Source organism: Anarhichas minor, unplaced genomic scaffold (genome assembly GCF_050575085.1).
Source record: "Anarhichas minor isolate MPS153535 unplaced genomic scaffold, ASM5057508v1 ptg000027l, whole genome shotgun sequence".
NCBI classification, from domain to species: Eukaryota; Metazoa; Chordata; class Actinopteri; order Perciformes; family Anarhichadidae; genus Anarhichas; species Anarhichas minor.
In genome coordinates this window covers 24,371,924-24,384,621 of record NW_027466473.1, presented here as the reverse complement: position 1 = coordinate 24,384,621, position 12,698 = coordinate 24,371,924, and the positions used below count along the sequence as shown (strand labels likewise).

The 12,698-nt window shown below is 41.8% G+C and overlaps 1 protein-coding gene across 1 annotated transcript; it reads left to right on the top strand.

Annotated features, from left to right (window-relative positions):
• The first annotated feature begins 219 nt into the window (after window positions 1-219).
• Window positions 220-12,329, top strand: LOC142960506 (neuronal acetylcholine receptor subunit alpha-10). Its single transcript, XM_076102364.1, has 6 exons — window positions 220-277; window positions 7,528-7,673; window positions 7,758-7,912; window positions 8,240-8,486; window positions 8,563-8,848; window positions 11,584-12,329. The coding sequence occupies exons 1-6, from the start codon at window positions 220-222 to the stop codon at window positions 12,327-12,329; spliced, it is 1,638 nt and encodes a 545-aa protein (XP_075958479.1).
• Window positions 12,330-12,698: the final 369 nt, after the last annotated feature.

The following is a 12,698-nucleotide window of genomic DNA, read 5'->3' as shown; positions in this document are numbered from 1 at the left end:
GCGACCACCGCACTACTGCAAACACACTGTCCTGCTCTCTCTCTCTGTCTCTCTCTGTCTCTGTCTCTCTCTCTCTCTCTCTCCCTCTCTCTCTCCCTCTCTGTCTCTCTCTCTCTCAGTGTGTCTCGTCCTCTCTGCTCGGTGGTCGGACGCTGGCTGATCTGTGATCACAGTATTGTAATTGGATCGTTTTTTACCGGATCGATAAGCGTAACCGGGATGAAGCTTCTGTGCAGCGGATCGGTGGAGTATCTCCTGGTTCTCTTCTGTCTTCCAGGTGAGAACATTTTCATCTTCAGAAGAGTGGTGGAGACTTCCTCTCATGAGAGGAGCTCTTTGTTAAAGGAACTTATTCATGTGCACTTCCTCAGAAATGTGAAATGAAGAGCTTGTTTTTACAGATAATTTCATTTTAGAAAACAAGCCTGTTGTTCATACAGATGTTTAAAGTGGAACATGACTGAAGGTGGTCAGTGATGAAGACGATATAATAATAATAATATTATTTATATTATTATCATTACTATAATCATTATTATTATATAATATTAGCTAATGAACCAATAATACTGCATAATAATTAACAGTTATTTTCACAATGAATGAGTTTGTATTTATGATCAGTGATTTTGCTTTTAAAATGATTTTAACTATTAGTTCACCATCAAAGTAGTTGTTGTTTTTCTGTCCAGCTCAAATGTTCAGAAAACTCTGTAACCGCCGTAAATCTGTCTGACGGTGTTTTATCGATAACCTTCATTCTTTCTATTGAACACAGAGATTCAGGATTCATTGTGTCTCTGAGTGATGAGGACATGAGGACATTTGTGTGTAAAGGCCTTTATCTTCTTCTTACCGTCACCAAACAGCTTTGTTCCCAAAGCTGACCAAGCTTCTGGAGGAGGCAACAGCTACTGGAGAGTTTGTGATGAAATATGATTCATTGTAAACATGAGTTTATGGTCTCAATCTCTAGTTTCAAGTCTTCTTCAATACAGCATGATGTTCATTTAGTACATTATGATCCATTTAGAGTCAAACAGACCATAAAGCAGGGGATGCTTTAGGGCGGGGCTACACGCTGATTAACAGGTCTCTATCACGGCGTTGTCCGGTCTGGGAGTTGTCCGTGTTTTCTTCTTACACCTTCTACCCTTTCACAGTGTGTTTTAACTATATGAAAGATAATTGAAACATTTTAGTCCACAAAAACAAGAAGGCTAAAGAAAAACCAAGACGGCGACAGACAAAAACAAGATGGCGACGGCCGAAAACTTGACTTGACTTCTTTCTTTACAGGGTTTGTATAAAGACAATAAAGTAGTCCATGAATATGAGATATGACTTTACAGATAATTATAATCCCTCCTCGGCTTTGTGGAGGTTGCTTTATGGCATTCTGCCGGTAACACTCGTGGTCTTTGTGCGTGCTACGTTGTGCTACATTGTGCTACGTTGTGCTATATTGTGCTACGTTGTGCTACATTGAGCTACATTGAGATACATTGTGCAATGTTGAGGTACATTGCCACGTGCAAGTACAAACCAAGCTTTAAGGAGGCTTTGAACTTCTCGCTCAACTTTCTTTCATCTTTTGTTACGTCACTATTTCTGTCACTTTTCACATGTACAAATGCAACAATATGAATGATCGCTGCCTGGTTTACTGCCGCCAGGAGACACAGCGTCATACCATAGACTCAGCAGCAATAATAATAATATTTACATTTTTATATCTATATTAGCTCATAGATTAACTATAATCTAACAAATCTAAAAGCAAATATGTTTAATACGCATCTAATATCTTTCTAATACACATCATTTGTGTTCTTTCATAAAACTAAGACTGGAGAAGTGTCATTTATTGTAAAAGAGACCAATGGGGGACTTGTAGGCAGCTATAAGACGTACATAAAGACGTTATGTTATGTGTCATATCATGTGTGCAGCATTTGAGTCCAAGACAAATCTCCCTCAGGGGACAATTAAGTATATTGTATCGCAAGTCATCACTGAAGTGGGTTCTATAGGTCCTTTAGGTTGTCCCTGTAGCTACTGGAGAGGTTCCAAGGCTCATTGAAGGGGTTCTAGAAGTCTTAGAAGGTTCCTGTAGCCATTGATGAGGTTAGTCATTGAGGTGGTTCAAGGGGTCCTCTAGGTAGTTATTGTATTCATTGAGGAGTTATTATAATAATAATAATAATAATAATACATTTTATTTGTAAACCGCTTTAAACGGTACTCAAAGACACTTTACATGGTAAAAACAGAAACAATAGAAGTAATTACAATAAGATGACATCATAACAGTAAGGAACAACATGAAGAAGAAAAACATACATAACTGACTTTACAGGTTAAAAGCAGATTTAAATAGATGAGTTTTCAGTGCAGTTTTAAAAGTTTTTCATTTAAAATATTCACGTTATCCGTAAAGACAATGAAGGGTTCCTCAGGGTGGTTCTTGTAGCTATTGAGGCGGTAGGTGGTTATAGTGGGCCTTAAAGAGGTTTTAGCGGTTCTGTAGTATATTGAACACCTATAGAAGAGTTTTGAGTCAAGTCTTAGTCTTAGACAGCACTCCTCTCCACCATCACTGTCCTTCAGTATGTTCTAGTGGTCCTAGAGGAGGTTCTTGTGGCCACAGAGGAAGCTCTAGAGCTTTTTTAAGTGGTCATGAAGGATGTTCTGGGGGTCGTTTGGTTTTAGTGGTCCTTAGATAAGTTCTAGGGGTTCTTTAGTATGTTGAACACCTGTGGGAGATGTTGGAGAGGCAGCGCTTTCCACCACCATCAAAACACCAAATAAGGAAACATATTTTGGAAGAATGGTATTCATCTCTCCATCAGAGGTCTACATGAAGCCTCGTAGCCCCGTCTGTGACCAGGAACACTGAAGTCATTCCCACAGCTCACTAAGACTCTGACTGTGGGTTTTCCTCCTTTGTCAGCAGTCTGTATATACAGTGTCACATTAAGAGGAAAGCTGGTCTGTAGATGTGAGGATATCATGCCTGGGAAGAAGGTGTTGGACTCAGAGGCAGGAAGACTGTTGTCACTGCAGCCACATCGAACCACATGTTGTTTGTTTGAACATGTCACACAAAAATACTATTGAAACGCCTGCTTTAGGAAATTACTGATGAAATTGTATGTTTTTAAAGATTGACATCTTCAGTAGGAACCAATGGGCCTGGAACTGAGAGACAGACAGGAAGTCAGACGGTATTACCTGATGGACTAACATGAACCCTTTCTCAATATGCATACTTCTCTGTACTTGTGAACTCGTGGACTTTTGAAACGTCATCAGTCTCAGCCCAAGTACTGTTCCAATTTAAAGTTCACATCAAGCCAAGCATGGTCCAAATGCCCGGATGTGGCTCGCTCCGCCCATTTTACCGGGTATGCATCGGAGGTGACTTGTCTGTACTTGGGACAGCCAAATATCCCAGAATGCATTTTGCACCAGCAACAGGAAACAATGGCGGAGGAGAAATCACACAATTGGAAGTTGAAACTTTCTAAATACTACTGTTGTTGAGTCACAGAAAGTAATTTTAGGATGTTTTGAGGCGAGAAGTTAGTTGTTAAAGCATCAAATCTGTGGTCGGTTTGTCAAGATTCAGCCGATTTAAAAATCTGCTCCGACGATTTCGGAGATGTGAGGTGTTTCTAGCGGGACCGGCAGTAAACCAGCACCGGGGGCTCAGCGCTCATGTTACCCGCCTAGAACAGCCTGATCTCGGCGAGTCTTTTTGAAACTTGCCGCTGGTATTGACGTCTCTGTAGCGTTTTCCTCGTCGGCAAAGAGTACAGCAATCCAGATCTGATCCACATACATATACACACAATTACAATTATATATATATATATACAATTACAATTATATATACAATTATATATATATATATACAATTACAATTATATATACATACAATTATATATATATATACAATTACAATTATATATATATATATAATATATATATATATAATATAATACACTTATATAATAATACACTTATTTAATAATATAAATTTTTTTATTTTAAATGAAAACGAAAACAGCAGGGTTGTCATATTTAGTTTGATTGTAAAAATACTTTACAGTAAAAAAACGGATTAAACTCATTAGCAAGACCAGCTGAGGTGGTGATGTCATCAAGTAAGCTGCTGTTCCAATTGTCTGTACTGCGTTCTCTGGACTTGTGAACTTGGGTATTGAGAAAGGCCCATTGTGTTGCTTTTGGTCCTGAAGGACTTTGAGATTTGTTGGCAATAAAACACAGAATTAAGAAGAATTATGGTTTAAAGACACGATTGATGGATGAACCCATCAGGTACGTGTGTGTATAATCAGCCTTCAGCAGAGCAGAGGAGGATCTGTTCTCAGAATGAGACTTCTTATCAGATTCAGAGCTTCACTTCCACATTTCCATGTTTGTCCAGAGGACGTTAACACTCTGCCTCTCCAGTCGTAGCGTTGTGATGTATTCTCTTCTTATCTGAAGGCCACGGTGCTCTTGTGCGCTTCCTTTTTTGTGCAGGCATGTTGTTAAACCTCCATGTGAGTCTCTGTTTCTTTAATGTCTCTTCTTGCAGTTATGAATCTTGTTGTTGTCGAGTGTTTGTTTGAATCATTGTGGTGTTTGTTTCTCACAGTCAAACACGGAGGAACTTTTTGATACGATAATCCTACGAAGATAAATGTGGTGAAAAGATAATGAAGGGGTTAAGACATAAAATAAAAACACGTGTGAAATACTGGACGAACTCGAAAGAACTATCAAAAACTATTGTATCATCATTTTTGTGTATTTTGTCCAATCACTGACATGCGGGGGAGGGGCTTGTGTTTGAGGAACATCAGTGCTGCTGCAGATGTGAAGCAGACGCGTGAAAACGTGTCACAACAGAGCGGCTGATGTTCTGTTTTAAGAGGCGTGCTCGCCAGAAAATCACATCCTCACGTAGTCGTGGACCTCTGAGTTTTTGGCGCTGGAGCTCTTCAGACGTGACTGTCACAAATAGTTCACTGATAAAAACACCATTAAAACATCATCAACACGTCAGAGGATTTCATAAAGAAGGCAAATTAGCTTTTAGAAACAGGAGGCGTCAAAAATCTACATTTGAGTAAATCATTTGCAGCCAAATCTAATGTTTTGCTGGTTATACTTGTTTTCTAGCTTCTTACGATGCCACTCACAAATATAAACCGAGCTGAACTTCTGGACTTCTGCTGCATCGCTGCTTGATGCTAACTGAGCTGAACATACATTAAAAACCCGGATTATGAAATGACCCTCTGTTCTCCAACAGCTGTTGGAAGATATGAAGGACGTTCAGACTGGAGAGGGAGGTTTGATACTAACAGATCCTTTCTTTTCTCCTCTAAAAGTGAAACATGAATACTGAAATGATTGTCTCTGATTGACGGTCTTTTGAAGCTGCTCATCATGACGGTGACCGTGGTGTTTCTTGTCCCCAGGTGAAGACGTTAGAGACTCTTTCTACTGGCTTCCACTCCTCATTCATTTATTGCCTCCATCAGCAAAACACAAACACAACCATCAGGAACTCCTCTTTGGGGTTTAAAGATAACTATCTCTTCAACATTAAGGCTGCAAACATCCCATCATGCAATGCTTCTGTTCCATTAGATTCTGCGAGAGGATAATCGTCTTGTCCTTATATATAACACAACCACACTGTTTCAGAAGTCATTTCTAGAAAGAAAATGTATCGTCTTACATTCAGACCCAAAGTGATGAACAGAAGCATTTATCAAGACTTGTATTATTTTTATTCTTTGGTCTTTTATCTCTCGTATATTCCTCTTTTATGAACTGTAAGTCTGAAATAAAGTACATTAATTACACTTAAACATGGACTCCCCAGAGTGCACTGCTGCATCTTCAGACCAAACAATACGCTGAAGCAAACAGCAGCTTTATGTGACATTACATTACATTACAGCCATTTAGCACACGCTTCTGTCCAAAGCGTGTTAAAAGGCGTCCGCCAACTAAATACTCCACCAGGACCTTCCAGGGAGTATCTCTGGCGACTCGACTTCATTCCTCAGCTGTGACTGACTGCAGCTGATCGTGACGTCTTAGTCTTAACGGATTGTCACCAACAGTTCATCCAGCTGCTGAAGGGTTTCACTGTTTACTGATATGGTTACAGGATTAGAGATGAAGCCTCGTCTGCTGCTCTCAGATGAGTCTCCAGCTTTATCTGATATCAGCATTTAAGACACAACATATATTCACATTATCGTTCTTCATCCAAAGGTTGCTTGTCCATCTGTTTCCAGGATTCCTCTGATCTGATGCTGAAGTCACCAGCGGCTTTTATCCTCCACAGTTTAGATCATGAACACATCATGTGAGTTTGTGTTGAGGTGAAGTCTGTTTCACACTCTGAAGATGTGACAAGTCACCGTCCATCCTCACATCTTGTTGCTGCGTTGTATTCCCGTCTCTTTTACTCTGGCTGTATTCATTTACATTCATTCTATTTATTGATGTTATTCTTTTCTATTTAATCTTTTGTGCAGTGAAATGCAGCATCGCTGTTCATTCACACCAGTTTAGCTTTATTAATAGCTCATCACTGAACATTATACGTCCCATGAACATCTTTTACTTTACATTATGTGTTGTTTTACACTTGTGGACTTGTTGGCTCATTCTGTTATAGTTTAGGCTTTTGCTGACATAAAGAGACATTCTGTAATAAAGAATACTGGACAGAGCCACAGCAGCATCGCTTCTGTCCTCCATCATTAGCAGTCTGAGGATTAATGGGATTATCAGCCTGCTGCTGTTCTGCAGACGTTAACGATTAATGTGTCAAACCTTCAGATCACCGGGTTAATTGAAGTGGGAAATGTGGTTCCATGTGTATGTGTGTGTTCAGACTGCTTCTGTGGGACTGACTGAGCTGCAGGATGTGCTGCTGGAGATATGAGACATTTCACCATTAAAAGTGAATTACTGAGAAGAGAAGAGGACTTTATACACACTCACACCCTCACAACACTCAAAGCAATATGCAGAAGAATCTGGCTAAAGTTTGGACAGTCACAAATAGGGCATGCTATCAAGTTCTTTAAAAACAAACAACTAAAGTGAATTGAAACACAAGAAATTGATTCCCATAAAGGTTGAATTATAGATCATAATTATAAATTCAAACAGTAACACGATTAACCAACAGGAACAAAAAAGGTAGTCAGTTCAATTTGGTTTGTAATCATAAATAAAAAAGTATGATTTTCCACATCCAGTGGAGAGAGACAGGAATCAATCTAAAAGGTTAATCCTCTGGGGAGCAGGAATATGATCAGGACATCTGATAGAAATCTGAATAGTTGTTAACATACCAGCTCTGGACCCAAGAGTTGACCAACACTGTGCAGCTGTTCAACTCCAGCTGCTTGTTTTTAAGTAATAAGTGTTAGATTAAATACCTACGTGGTTGAACAAAGATGTCTCTCCCTCTGAATGCCCCAGGTTGCCTCTCCGCTCATGGTCGCTACGCTCAGAAGCTGCTGAATGACTTGTTCTCCAACTACACCAACGCGCTGCGGCCGGTGGAGGACACCGACCACATCATCAACGTCACCCTGCAGATCACTCTCTCCCAGATCATCGACATGGTAATCATACCCTGTCTGCCGATCCAGATGTTCATGTTATGTGTGTTCATGCCCGTGCTGATGTGGATGTGTCCTTTTCATCAGGATGAGCGGAACCAGATCCTGACTACCTACCTGTGGATCCGCCAGGTGTGGATGGACGCCTACCTCACCTGGAAGAAGGAGGACTACGACGGCCTTGACACCATCCGCATACCTAGCAGCTACGTCTGGAGGCCTGACATTGTCCTGTATAACAGGTGAGGCCGATCTGCCCGGCTGCAGGAAATTGGCAGAAAAGCAGACAAACTATTGTATTCGTATTAGTTTATTTCTGTACGTCTGCTCTGGTTTATGCTCTTAGATGCTTGTTTAAAGGAGATGCACTTATGACTTCTGGTGACTAGTAGTTCTCTTGAATACCGATGTTGAATACACTTACTGTAAGTCTCTTTGGATAACAGCGTCTGCTCAGTGACTGTAATGTAATGTAACGTAATGACTAATTGGCAGAGTTATTGAGTTATGACTGACACATTCTGCTCTGATCCCGTTCTGTCTCTCTTCCTCCACTTTCTCCCCCACAGTGCAGACGACGAGTTCTCCAGCTCGATGGAGACCAACGTGGTTCTCCGTAACGATGGCCAGGTCATGTGGGACCAGCCAGCCATCACCAAAAGCTCGTGCTCCGTGGATGTGGCCTTCTTTCCCTTTGATTTGCAGCAGTGTCACCTAACTTTTGGATCCTGGACTCACAACGGCAACCAGATGGACTTGTTCAATGCCTTGGACAGCGCCGACCTGGCAGACTTTGTCCCCAATGTGGAGTGGGAGGTGAGTGGTCACCTAGTTCATGTGCTCAAAGCGAGACCTCGTTCCTGAATGTAAATCACATTATCTTTATATCCAGGTTCTGGGCATGCCAGCTAAGAAGAATGTCATCCAGTATGGTTGCTGTTCAGATCCGTACCCGGACATCACCTTCAGCCTTCATCTAAAGAGACGTTCCTCCTTCTACATCTTCAACCTCCTTATCCCCTGCATGATGATCTCCTTTCTGGCTCCGCTGGGCTTCTACCTGCCGGCTGACTCTGGTGAAAAGGTTTCTCTTGGTGTCACGGTGCTGCTGGCCCTCACTGTGTTTCAGTTGTTGGTGGCCGAGAGCATGCCACCCTCCGAGAGCGTACCACTGATAGGTGAGAAAACTCAGAAGTCCCTGATTTCTAAGTTTTGTTAAGCCGTGTCCACCAAAGCGTTGTTCAGAGCTGAAAACACTTGGCACTCCTCTGAAAATGCCCAGCTGGGATTTCTTCAGAGCGCTTTGGAAGTGCAACATTTGTCAGCTGAGATGCTTTGGTTGCGTCTGGTTGCTATGATGTAACAATGTTGCACATGGTAGAGTACTTGCTCAGAATGAAGCACAGAGGGAGGGCCAGCCGGTCTACGTGGTATTTGTCCTGCCTCTTCTCCACTGTGATTGGACGACTGGGTAAAAAGTGACAGTGACGAGGGCAGTGTTTTATCCAAAATTGAACATTTTTCAACTCTCAAAGACCAGAATGTGCAGCGTTCACCGCAGTACAGATGCTCAGCGCCTCATCACGCTGCTGGTGTTTGGTACCATAGTGTAAATATGCAGTGTTCTCAAGGCGATGTGCAGGCCTCTGGAGAACAACACTTTGATGGACACGGCCCTCTAGAGTTGTTCATTTGTTAAAAAAATATTAAGAAAAATATTTTCAAGGGGTTTCAAAGTCAAGCCGGTGGTGGTCCTGATGCTTGTAATGCATGAAAGAGACACTGTTTGATACGTCAGAGAGCTGGACACAGAAACGTGGAGGCCATCATCGTGGGGTGCGCTTCAGAGAGCGGCTCCTCATTTACAACTATTTCTAAATTTGTCAGATTCCTGACAATTGTTAAGTTTTAATACTGTGTGTTCCTCTCATTGATGGATGAATACACACTACAAAGGTCTCTCTGAGGTTTCATGTGGTGCTTGACTCTTGGCAAACAGGAAAAGCTGACTAAAGATCGACACGTTCTTCTCTAAACCAGTCAGCAAAGGCAGGCGATGGAGAAGTGTTTCCATCACAGCAGCACTGTGTCTGCGACAGTATCCTGCATCCTGTCAAACTGGTACAACCGCTTCCATTGATGTTCTAAATCTAATTCTAATATTGTAGCAAATGTTATTCTGAAATAGAAAAACTACAGTTAGAGCTCTTAGCTTCACCGTAGTGATGATAGTATTACATCGTTCTAGGCTCGCTTAGACACAAACATAAACTGATTCTTTGTATATTTTAGACCGAATTTAAAATTGTATATATTGTGAGCTGCTAAAGGTTAAAGAAAAGAAAAGGGGATCATAGGCTGCAAATCTTACAGCTACTAAAAGTGACAAATTCCCACTTGTGGTGCAGACAGGAAGTTAAAAGACAACGTAACGATCAATGGAACAACAGATACAGGACCTTCTGTATCTTCGGTTGCAAGATAACGTTTTTACAGTTTACTCTTCACTGTTCGTCACACTCGGTCAGCTTGTTTGGTCCTAACTCACAGGTGACTGAACTAACCAATCAGAAGCTAAGAGGACTTAGAACGAGGAAACTGTGAAGAAGTAGATTCAGCAGATTGTTCTGTTTTAAAGTCACTGATGAACGTATGTAAATCATTTCCTGTGCAAACACAACTCACCATTAATTAATTAACTTTACAGTAAGATCGTCAGTGAAAGCAGAATGAATTCTAAATGAATGTTATAGATGTTGAGAGACAGTTTACTGTTGTACAGGAACAGAACGTTGCAGATCTTCCATTGTTCTGAGTGTGCTGTCTTTCTGTTTGTGAACAATAAACTGAATAGACAGTAAGGATTCTTGTGTACAGTTTGAAGCCTGGCAGTAAACACCCTGTTTGTGTTGATGTACTGAAGGAGGCCTGCAGGTCGATGAGGCATTCAGCGCTCAGGAATCAATGATCTCAAAGCTCAACCTTCAAGTCTCAATGATGCCAGCAGCAGTTTGTTTGTTAAATCCTTTAACACTTTCTGGACAGCTAGTTGAGCTATTTCTCACTAAAGAGGTACAAAGAGTACAACTGTTGTATCCTAAATAGTTCAACTACATCATAAGCTTAGATTGTACTGCTCACAGAAAGCTGCACCCCCACTGTTAGACTTGAAGGAGCAAATGTGTGTTTTTGCATCCACACTGTGGATTATTAAAAATAATTTGCTATTTTTAAAAGGTGCTAATTACAAGATTGGAAGCATTTTGGTCGCCTCTCAACCACAGACTGTATACAAGAAGTGGACGTAGCCATCTGACGTCACCCGTTGGTTTGTGGACTGATGTTATGAAGCCTCGAGCTCGCCGATTTGGCCGTCGCCATCTTTGATTTTAGTCTTCGCCATGTTGACCTTTTACAACTGGTGAACGGAAGTTACCATATTTGGACTGAATCAAGAGAGAAGTAGAGTCATTTTCTCATAGACTTCTATACAACCAGAGGAGTCGCCCCCTGGTGGACACTAGAGAGAATGCAGCTTCAACACATGAAGCTTTGACTTCACTCGGCAGAACCGGAGGTTGCCGCCTGGTCTCAACATGGCAACAACTGGAAATAATATAATTAAACTTTTTTCTTTTTAACCTATGAATTATTGATTAATGAAAATGAAAATCAAAAGATTAATCGATTATCAAAATAGTTTGTAGTTGCCGCCCTTGTGATTTTTCTTCAACATGATATTTAGTATTCTATTTATAACTATGTAAACAACAACAAAGTCAGCCTGAGTCAAAGTTACTCTTCTTTCCTAACTAGCAAAGAGATTGCGTTGGTGAGAGAAACAGAGACTTTAATCATTTAACTGTACATGGATTTTGAATTCTAAATTATCTTCAATTTCCTTTCTCAACAGGAAAGTACTACATTGCTACCATGACAATGGTCACTGCATCAACAGCGCTCACCATCTTCATCATGAACATCCACCACTGCGGCCCCGAGGCTCGTCCCGTCCCTAAATGGGCCGAGCGCTTCATCCTTAACTACCTCGCCCGCATCTGTTTTGTCTACGAGGTCGGTGAGAACTGCCTCGGCAGGACTACATCCAGGAAACGGCCTCAGTCGCAGGAGGAGTCAGAGGCCCCGTCAGCCAACGGCCGCAACGCCAAAGGAACAAACTGGGATGTGAACGGGCAGGTGTGGGCAGGGAGGGTGGAGGAGGAGAATGAGGCCGGGGAGTCTCTGAAGCTGGGGCGGGACTTGACCACCCAGACGGAATGGAAAGAGGATCTGTTTGTGAGCATTGACCACTCAGAGGAGGAAGGAGCTGCTGGAGGACATGAGGGGGAGCGGGAGGAGTCAAACAGTGCCTGTGGAGGAGGAGGAGAGCATGTCGAGGAAAAGAAAGGCGTAGGAGGTGAAGGCGGAGCCAGGGAGAACAGGAGGGAGATCTGGGTGAAAACCCTTTGTGTTTGTCAGCACCAGGGACTGCGCAGGAACGTTGAGTACATTGCCAACTCATACCAGGACCAGCGAGCCGGCCAGCTGCGCATCGGGGAGTGGAGGAAGGTCGCTAAGGTCATGGATCGCTTCTTCATGTGGCTCTTCTTCATCATGGTCTTCCTCATGAGCATCCTTATCCTGGGAAAAGCCATCTGATGGAGATCCGGCTTCGAAAGATCCACCGATAACATTATTTGATTCTTAATTTTTTTAAAACAAGTGAGCAATGTTGGTTTAAATTGTAATGAATTTCAGGTGGTTATAGTTAAAGGTTAATCTAGCATCTGTGTATTCTGTCTGGTGTTGATTTCCACCAGAAAATACAGATTTGGGTTTGAAAGACGGCCACACAAAAGAAGTTTACACAGACAGAGGCACAGAAAGGTGGATACATCCCAGTTTGTGCGGGTAAAGTGATCAACAAGAGCCCACAGATAATTCCAAATGCTTTGACAGCATCTCATCAAACAGCATGATCTTCAGCTCTTTACAGATCTCTAAGGACAGAACACACGGATCACTAGC

Coding starts and splice junctions, on each gene's coding strand:
- LOC142960506 (XM_076102364.1), top strand. CDS start 220: ATGAAGCTTCTGTGCAGCGGATCGGTGGAGTATCTCCTGGTTCTCTTC. Junction 278..7,527: donor GGTTCTCTTCTGTCTTCCAG/GTGAGAACATTT, acceptor TGAATGCCCCAG/GTTGCCTCTCCGCTCATGGT. Junction 7,674..7,757: donor TCTCCCAGATCATCGACATG/GTAATCATACCC, acceptor CCTTTTCATCAG/GATGAGCGGAACCAGATCCT.